Here is a 10382-nt window from a genome sequence, read left to right on the forward strand (position 1 = left end):
GTTTTAGTAGTAACCAGTATAACTGGCTATAAAGGAACGGCTTCACAGTATACTAAATTGACGTCACACTGTACAGTGGTCGCAGTACATATCGGAACATACCCAAACAATCATTATTTGGGTTCAAGCCAAAGACTTTCGCTTTGTATAACATTGACTTAGATAATTTATACGTCTAGATAGAGCCTCTTGCTGTTAGCTAACCGATGAAAACAGGCCAGGTTTATTAGTTTAGTGTTTGTGACAAGCTACGTCTTACACTAGCGATAAGTATGTCACTTTGTATCAGTGTGCGTGCATTGCTCAAAATAGAGGTTAACTGTCAACCTCTATTTTTTTTCAACGGTTTCACAGCTGTCACAGTTTATCTAGACGTATAAATGATCTAAGAACATTACAATATTGAACTACTATTACAGTCTATTAAGGGGCTGCATGAGTATATAAAACCAACAAATTAAGGCACGGTACTAATGTATTACGTAACCCGCGCAATGAGAATGGCACGTGCCGCCATATTTGTGACGTCACGTCCAGACAATTCAAAAATGACCAATCAAAAGTACTGTTTGAATGCTGACGACTGCCTCACACACTAGGTGGTGTGATAACATTCATTGATCCCTGTCCTAACGCACGAGAGGTAAGGGTAAGGTAATCTATGTATATTTATAACTAGCTGACCCAGCAAACGTTGTATTGCCGATATTAAAATCGTAGATGGTTGAAAATTTGAAGTTGTATGTATTTTTTAATGCTGACTCATAATCAAACAAATTTAAAAAAAAAAATGTCAAAAAAATAAAAAAATAAATTCGTGTGGACCACCCTTAATATTTAGGGGGATGAAAAATAGATGTTGTCCGATTCTCAGACCTACCCAATATGCACTCAAAATTTCATGAGAATCGGTCAAGCCGTTTCGGAGGAGTTCAAAGTTTAACACCATTACACGAGAATTTTATAATATATTAGATATAAATTTTACTAGCGGACCCGACAGACGTTGTTCTGTACACACGTCTTAAAATTATATAATCAGTCTAGATATTTGGAGGACATCACTAACACACGTAGGAAAATTATCTGTCGACATTATTGAGAATCTGAACCAATCTCAAATTCACTGAAACACTCTAAAAAATCATCTAAATTAGTCCAGCCATTTAGGAGGTAGTGCAATAATTGTGAATCTAAACCATTCTCGAATCCACTTGAAAGCACACAGAAAATTTTATTCAAATCGGTCCAGCCGTTTAGGAGGAGTTCATAAAGATAAGTGATTTCCACCGATGTGTTGACATATCACGATTTCAATGGAATCATAAGGGCCTACGCAGACCGGGACGGCAAGGCAAGGGATTTTAATTTTTACTAATGGACATTCAACCGTACTGGTACAGAAATACGACATAAATTGCTATGCTTTAAAATGATGCCGTGGCATTGAAAGGGATTTTATCGCAACACGCGCCACAGGCTCCCGTGGCGGGATGCCGTGGCATACTGCGGTAGGCAACGGCATGCCACGGACTCCGGCGCTCGTAGTGATATACTGCGGGGTGCGGCGGCGGGAGTAGAGAAGCGGGGAATGCACACCAATATTGACCATCCATTTGCGCCCGCGTCTTTGACGACTGTGCTACGTGATTTTTTCGGAGACCAGTTTTTTACGTTTTTTATTCCAACATGGAGGAAAAATTAATAACTTTAGTTCAAGACTATGATTATTTATATAATATGTCATCAAAACATTATATGAACACTCAAATGAAGAACAATGCGTGGAAAAGAATTGGAATAGAAATGAATAAAACAGGTAAGTAAATATTTTTGCACTATAATTATATTTTAAGATTTAACACAGTATTAATGTCTATTTACAATATCGTTTTGCCATGGAATAGAGCCCTCATCAGACCTAAAGTAATCTTTAAACATCTCCCGTACTGTCATACCATCTAATGCATTGTTCATATTATTATCGTTTTCTAAATTAATGCTTACACTTGCTATATTTTGGCTTTCTGTGCTTGTACCACCTATGATGAAATTGTGTAAGCAAGTACATGCTAAAATGATATTATCAACATATTTTGGTTGAACCTGAATTCCTTTTTGACATAATTCGAAACGTTCTTGAAGTATACCAAATGCATTTTCGACGATACGCCTGGCTCTACTCAAACGATAATTGTATATTTTCATTGCTTCATCTGTCAATCGATCGCCACTAAATGGTCTCATAATGTTTGTGGTTAACGGAAAAGCCTCGTCTGCTACAAAAACATACGGCAACTCAAGATCTGTCCTCGGTAAACGTTTTTTTGGGGGAATATCGAGGGCATTAGAAGTCAATTTTTTTCCAAATATTGAGTTTTGCATTATACCTCCATCACTATTTCGTCCATATGATCCTACATCTGCAATCACAAATTTATAATTTGCATCCACAACCGCTAGTAGTACGATACTGAAAAACTTTTTATAGTTTATGTAGAGACTTCCACTATTGCGAGGTGCTTTTATCTTGAAATGTTTACCATCTATTGCACCGATGCAGTTCGGGAAATTCCATTTTTCATCAAATTCCATCGCGATTCGCGTCCATTTTTCCCTTGTTGGTTTTGGCATAACACTAGGTCTTAGGGCATTCCAAATGACTCGGCAAGTTTCATGTACGATAGAGCGCACTGTACTAAACCCCATGCGATAGCTGTAACCTAGAGACTTGAAGCTACTTCCCGTGATCAAAAATCTGAAAGATAATATAATTAGGGGTAAGTGAGGCAGAGTGAAAGACAGGGCACAGTTAAACAAAGTCAATTAAATAATACAGTTTACGTATTTATATATAATTATGAATTCCTCATGATATTTTTCCGTCACCGTAATGCCAGTGGTAATTTCTACTTAGAAAAAGATTAGCTCAATATAATCCCATAAACACAGCTGGTGCTAACCTAGTCACTATCTAAGGCCTTTTCCCATTACCTACTTATTCTGTTTCTATACCATTTTACCTGCTTATGTTTTGTTTTAGGTGAAGAATGCCAGAAAATATGGGGTAATATACGTAATAATTTTAGGAAAGCTCTGAATAACAGAAAAACAAAGAGTGGTGACCCGTACACAAAGCGACGCCCTATCAAGTTTGAAAAAGAGCTGGAGTTTTTGAAAAAATTCATTCAGCACAGAAAACAAACCTCGAATCTGGACTCCTCTTCAGAGGATACGCAGACTTCTTTCGCAGAATCCGCTGTCAATGATAATGATGAACGTTCAGTTTCGCGAATGACCAATGATTCACACCATTCCTTAATAAGACCAGAACCTACAACAACTGCTGAAATACTAAATAAATACATTGAATCGAAAAAGGAGGTGGACCCCATTGATTCGTTCTTTCAAACAATGGCTGCCACAGTAAAAAAACTACCAGAAAGAGTGCAGGTCCAAATAAAGAGACAAATATTTAATGTGGTAACTGACGCCGAATTAAAATACATAGAGGGAACTCCAGCTCCAACATCTGAAGATGTCTCTAGCTATGAAACCACCTCAGGCTCTGGTTATGAAGCTGCTTCGGGGTCTGGCTATGGAACCGCCTCAGGCTCTGGTTATGAAGCTGCTTCGGGGTCTGGCTATGGAACTGCCTCAGGCTCTGGTTATGAAGCTGTTTCACGGTCTGTTTATGGTACCGCCTCTGGCCCTGGCTATGAAGCTGCTTCAGGGTCTGGCTACAAAACTGCAGTTTGTGAATACGAAACTAATCTAAACTAGTAGGTACTCTAAATTAAGTAAAAACAAATAAAGATCCAGGGATTATCAGTGAGAAGGTTTATCAGTGCAAAAACTTGAAAATCGTTATTATGTGTCTACAATACATGATTGTACTTGGCAAAAAATATTGTTTTTTTTTTTTAATTTAATAAAAGAAGAAAAAATAAAACTTATACAATCATTTAACTACCCACCTCAAACACAAGGATAATCTCTGATCGGCTTCAATGGGGTTGCGAAAATTGGTCCTCTGTTTTTCGATATATGGTCGACATATATTCAACAGTGCTTGAAATTTCTCATAATCCATTCTATGATAGTCATAAAATTTTTGCACGTCGTATTTTAAATCATTAAATAAATTATTGAATTCACCCTTTGATTCCCTTTCTTTCCATAAATTATCAACCCAAAATCTTCTTCTATCCCTATTATTAGCCTGTGCACCTTCTTCTTCATCTGCAATAATCGATATCAACACCAAATCCCAATCTACCATTTTAAAACTGAGGCACACCAACACTCGATCAAACGCAACTGAAGACTAAAAGTGTATCAGGCAGCAGGAGTCGCTGAGGCGTGCTTTGTCGTGCCGCGGCACGCCGTGGCATGCCGTGGCAAAGTGCTGGAATGCCGCGGTATCTAAGCGGCCAGTGTGCGCTGACTCACGGCAAAATCCCTTGCCTTGCCGTCCCGGTCTGCGTAGGCCGTAAGGCGTAGAAACTTGAAATTTGGTAGAATGGATTTTACGAAATTTACCCGCAATAGTTTTTTTTTATGAACTGAACGTCTGTCGGGGCAGCTAGTATATATCATATAATCTAATATATAAAATTCTCATGTCGCGGTGTTTGTAGTTAAACTCCTTCGAAACGGCTTGTTCGATTCTCATGAAATTTTGAGTGCATATTGGGTAGATCTGAGAATCGGACAGCATCTATTTTTCATTTCCATGTTAAGGGTCCATGCAATTTTATTTATTATTTTTTTGACATTTTTTTTAAATTCTTTTGATTATTAGTCAGCATTAAAAAATACATACAACATCATTCTACGATTTTCACCCATCTACGATCAACAGTTACTTTTGTATCGCGATTTTATAGAAGACCCAGAGAAAATTAGGGGGCATTGAGATGGCGCAGATGGGGCGCGGGTAGATTAAAAAATATAGTCTAAAAAGGCAAAAAAATACACGAAAACACTCTAGAAAAAAACATATTCTCAAAGTGGGCGGTGAGCAAAATAAGGTTGAGAAACTATGGTCTAGAGAGACACAAAAAAAAGAAATCCCAATTGAAACCTCACGATTATTGAAGAAGACAAGAAGTTAATAAGCATAATTTTTCGGATTCCAGCAAGAAAACAAGCTGTCTCGCAAATTACTGATTTTATTTCCCTCTGAGTTACGCGCGTAAACTATCGTTAGTTTAGTAGAAAGCCGATTATGAAGTCACGCCTCAGAAGGATAACGCGTAATATAAAAATCCAAAACATCATGTGACGCAGTGATTATAACTAAGCCGTGACGTCATTAATGTTTCAGTTAATATGGCCGATCGCTGTATTTTATTGAATATCTTATAAAAACTCAATAATTATATCGAAAATGTCATTCTTTTAGAATCTTTGCATCCCAATAAACAAATACCCAAAGTATACTTTCTTAAGATAATTTTTTATTCTTATTTTAGTAATTGCTCATAATGTCAAAGTTCTTTTCTACCCGCAGGTATTACAAATATACATATACCGTCAATTCATAATAACGTTAACCGCACATTAAACCTATTTTAGCTATGGAAATATTTTCTCCATATTAAATTTAAAAAAAAAAGTTTTATAATAAAATCGTAAGTCATAATATATTAAGAATTAAAATAAGATGCAATTCTTTCATGCAGCCCCTTAATCTATTTTTATAACAGAAGCTCTCAATCTAACTACAACTGATACTGTTTTTACTTATTTATTCTAATAAATATGATATGTATTATTGTTAGTAGTATAAGTTAAACAATTTTATCATTCCTATATAATATATTAAATTTATATAATATACTCTATACTTAGTTTAAGAAATGGTCTCTGCTGCGGTCCAACTAGATACCGCAGGCGTAGTCACAAACTGCAGCCACTGATACTACGACCAAGTAGTATTCGAGCCAGTCTCGAACAATGTATGACGTTGACGTGCCACATGTTCTGTTAAACTTTGCTAATAATTGAAACTTAAATGCCGGTTCAGTATTTTGCGATTTATTAATTTAAATGTAAAATAACATAAAGCGTATGTTACAAAATTTTAAAGATGCCATTGAGTGTCAAGATGCCACGCGCACAATCATCTAATAGTTGCCTTAATATACAAGCTATTGTTTTCACGTAGTGCGGTATCTAATTGGAGCGCAGCGGAAACCAATTCTTAATCTACAACTCTATTATTATAAAACTTTAATAAAGATGTGTATACATTATATTAAACATGGTGAGATAGCTAAACTATGTTTGGCATTAAGGTAATAGTACAGATTTTCATTTGAAAATCATGAATGAGAATCATTTGATTCTCACAAATTATTATATGTGCAAGATTTATGTTGTCGATTTTTTAATTATCAATTTCAATTCAACAAAGCTTCATAATTTTTAAATGGGTACACAATATTTGGAAACAAATACACAATCAAATACCTTACCTTTAATATAAATAAGTATTATATATATAAATTAAATTTGAAAACAAAATTTTCGATTCGAATCCACGACCTGCGGCGTTCCGTGCCGGTGCTCAAACCAACTGAGCTAACCGTTCGAGTACCGCCTCGTTATAAAACTCGGTTTGCTTTGTTCACCTCTCAGGTTGTGGCATCATCTACAGGATCTACTTTATAACGAGAATTAGAGTTTTATAACGAGGCGGTACTCGAACGGTTAGCTCAGTTGGTTAGAGCACCGGCACGGAACGCCGGAGGTCGTGGGTTCGAATCCCGCATCGTTCATAAAATTTTATTCTCAAATTTTATTTGTGTATTAATCCTAGAAGTGAGGGTTTTCACTTTAAAAACATAACATATTATTATGTATATGTTATAGACAAACATCAAAGTTCTATCACATTTGGCTAGTCAGATCTCAGGTCTAACGAGCTTGCCGGCGTTTTCAATAACCCATCTAGCCCTAGTTTAACTTACTAGAGGTACACAAATCTATCCTTTTACGCTTACTTACATTTCAATAACCTATCGACATAAAGCATTGGACTATAACTATATTGGCCATAACTATGAATAGATAAGATCTTGTCATTAAACGGTGACAGCAATGTATCCGTAACTAGAGATACGTTATTGAAAGCGGCCGTCAGTCGAGTCCAAGTCAAAAGCGTGTTGTAAACTCAACATGCTGATTTTCGGCGTTCGACTGTCCAAATCATTCTCTCCTAGATTTAGACATAAATTCGTTAGTCGACATTTTTTCTATATTTTTTTAAATCAAAGTTCTTATATATATTTTTTATTTAATAGCTAATAAAATACTCGCATAATGCCTTTATTTTATTTACGGTATGTGTGGATTGATGCATCTACTGTACTGCACTTTAAGTATGTACTCAATAAATATAACTATGTTTTTTACTTATTAATAATTAAAATAATAAAATTAAGTTGAATGCAATTTACCTACGAAATAAAAATATTTTTGTCTGTTTGTTTGTTTGACAGGCTTGGATTTTGATTTAGGCTTTGTCAGAATTACTGAGGTTTGACTAGCTATACCGAAAAGCGACGGAACTTCGTAGTTTGACTACAACATACAGATACAATAATTTATTACTGAGCACCGCGACGTCAACCGTAAAACGGGAGCTACTGAAAATCAGTGCTGTGACCAATTGGTGACAGCTTTATCAGCTGTGACAATTGGTCACCTGAGTAGTGTCCCTTTTGACACACATTGTCACACAGCTGTTATACATTTTGGAAGATTTTATATATTCTTTGTAAAATATGTTCTAGGTTAACTTTAGTTACAATTTTTCTGTTTTTTTTATTTTTATTTTGTGTGTGTCAAATAAAATATACATATATGGTCAAAACTTCATTTAGTACATGCCTATCATATTATAGTCAAACCTAAAAGCGACGGAGCTTCGAAGTTTGACTATGACATACTGAATATATTAAGACGGTAACAGCTTTTGCCATATTTTAACAGGTACAGCCATTTATCCTATATCTAGGTACATCTACAAACAATAATAAAGATAAAGAACTCATTATTTTTACACTTTCGATATAACAATTGATGACATCATTGATATGTACCTATAATGTGAAAAAATAATACAATAAAGAATAGTTATCCCAAAATAAAAATTATTAATAGCATAAGTGTTACTACATTAATACATTGTACTTAATATTTAATACTATATTTTTTATTTTAATTTCATTTCATACATGTCTCTATTAATGATACTCTAATTAAAAACTAAATCAGTGTGGGAAAATTATTGGAACAAAAGAGCAGAAACGAAAACACGTGTCACCTGATGGTTATAAGTTCGCTTTCACAATTTCCACAATTTTCGTTTTCAAAACTAAACGTAATCAGTTTAGTTATCTCAATAAATGTATGACTTATTACTATTAAAAAATCTATAAACACGTTAAATATATTTTGGAATACTCAGATATTATTAATTATACAATATACCACATAAGCCACATTGTGAAAAATATAGTGTACTTACTAAATTGCGTTTTAAATAAAAACACCTTATTGTACAAATATGTTACAACACACATTATATTATATTTACATTTATACTATATTTGATATATATTAGATATCGTAGCTATATATACAAGATACATATCTCCACTTATAAATTATTATTATTATTAGTTTAATAATAAGCCATAATATTAAGTCTGAAACTGATTTGTGATCACAAATACTCGCGAATAAGGACATATCATTCGCAGTCTGATAGTGGAACGGCAAACGTGCTTAAAGCTTATGTCAGCACACTTTTCTTCTTAGTCGTGTGTCAACTGTCACTGTCCGAATCGGGTTCTAAATTCAACATACGTAACCTAAACTAAATAAATGTTTTACATTGCTGCTTATTGACCAAGATTAATTAAAACAACTGAAGTAAATGAGGCAATGTATAGCAATCGAAGCATATAACGATGTAATTTGTGGCAAGTTCTATATTTCGGCTTTGTTTTTATATGCCGTCATATATCTAATTGTGTAGCACTTCCATTGCTTGCACAAGAACAGTTTGAGGGCGGCGCTGAATACGAATGTGTCCATATCCAAATGTTGGGTTGAATGAAGTGACCTTTTTAGTGGAAATATAAGCTCAGGTCTTTTTCAGATTTAGGCCCGCGCTAACGAGGCAAGACAATCATCATTACGATAAGGACTGCAGCTCGTAACTCGAGTCGCGGTAATTTCTTCGGCCAAAACTTAACCAATTGTAACGAAATTTTGTAAACTAAACGGAAAGCAAATATTCTGTGTCGGAACTGTTTTGATTTTTTCGCAGCTTGCTGACCTGATGGGTAGCCTCCAGTAGAGGGGCACATGAACTGATGAAGACAAATCTTTATCGCAAGTTCTAAGACTTCAATTGTGTCGTGGAGTCGTCATGTTTAAAAGCAAGCACGCTATGGTAATGGTGTTTCATCAAATTTCGTTAATAAAACAAACGCAAGTCCTGCTACTTCAATTGTGTAGTGGAGTCGTCATGTTTAAAAGCAAGCACGCTATGGTAATGGTGTTTCATCAAATTTCGGTAATAAAACAAACGCAAGTCCTGCTACTTCAATTGTGTAGTGGATAGTCATGTTTGAAAGCAAGCACGCTATCATAATGGTGTTTCATCAAGTTTCGTCAATAAACCAACTTGGCAATATTTTTTCAAAAATTTTACATTATCTATCTCGACGTTTAGTTGACTTAATATTAAAATATATACAAAGTTAAACGCGTTTTAACTCTTTATATCAATTGTGTTTTGTCTTCGTAATATTTTAATAATAACGTCCAAAATTATTCACGTATAAAGATCCGTCAGCAAATCACATGAGAAGATCATAATTTTAGAAGGTATCCTCATAATATCGTGTTTAACAACGATAATAACTTAAGAAACAAATTTCCGTTATTTTTCTTAATCAATACTTTTCAATAATAAAATGATATCCATATCACTAATAATTGAATTTGCCCAAGTGGCTATGATAAAGTTCCGCTTGTATATATCATTGATATGACACGCCTATCTGTAGTAATTTGCGAAGCCAAGGTTCAAGATCGCTCTGAAGTTACTACGAGCTCCTGTTTGCGCAGATACGTTTCGCATTGGCCCCTTAGAGACCTGCAACTACATACTCGTAGCAACGTCGTAGTGAACTAGCACTTTGGCAAGGGATATACCAAACTCGATTCTAGAAAGTTTTCGCGGTTTCTTTCATAATAGTTTTAATAATATAGCTATTTAAGTGGTAAAATAATTACATACATAGAATAGATTTAAAAACACCTATATTACGGCGCCTAAACTTAAATACGGCGATGCT

At 34.8% G+C, this 10382-nt stretch overlaps 1 protein-coding gene across 2 annotated transcripts; it reads right to left on the bottom strand.

The window, feature by feature from the left end:
• Positions 1-1824: 1824 nt before the first annotated feature.
• LOC126968960 (uncharacterized) lies at positions 1825-4497 on the bottom strand. Of its 2 annotated transcripts, XM_050814208.1 has the most exons (3): positions 3978-4497; positions 2544-2758; positions 1825-2423 (listed from the first exon to the last, which is right to left on the bottom strand). In XM_050814208.1, exons 1-3 carry the CDS (start codon positions 4280-4282, stop codon positions 1870-1872), a joined length of 1074 nt encoding a protein of 357 aa, XP_050670165.1. In that variant the 5' UTR covers positions 4283-4497; the 3' UTR covers positions 1825-1869. The 2 variants fall into 2 exon arrangements, with proteins under 2 accessions (XP_050670165.1, XP_050670164.1); XM_050814207.1 differs by having other exon boundaries at positions 1825-2758; positions 3978-4496.
• Positions 4498-10382: the final 5885 nt, after the last annotated feature.

This window comes from Leptidea sinapis, chromosome 17 (genome assembly GCF_905404315.1).
Source record: "Leptidea sinapis chromosome 17, ilLepSina1.1, whole genome shotgun sequence".
Classification (NCBI taxonomy): Eukaryota; Metazoa; Arthropoda; class Insecta; order Lepidoptera; family Pieridae; genus Leptidea; species Leptidea sinapis.

Bases quoted from the DNA above. Each gene is read 5' to 3' on its own strand.
- LOC126968960 (XM_050814207.1), bottom strand. From the start codon at position 4,282: ATGGTAGATTGGGATTTGGTGTTGATATCGATTATTGCAGATGAAGAA. The intron at 2,759-3,977 runs GTGGGTAGTTAA...ATTATCTTTCAG, and splicing joins AGATTATCCTTGTGTTTGAG to ATTTTTGATCACGGGAAGTA.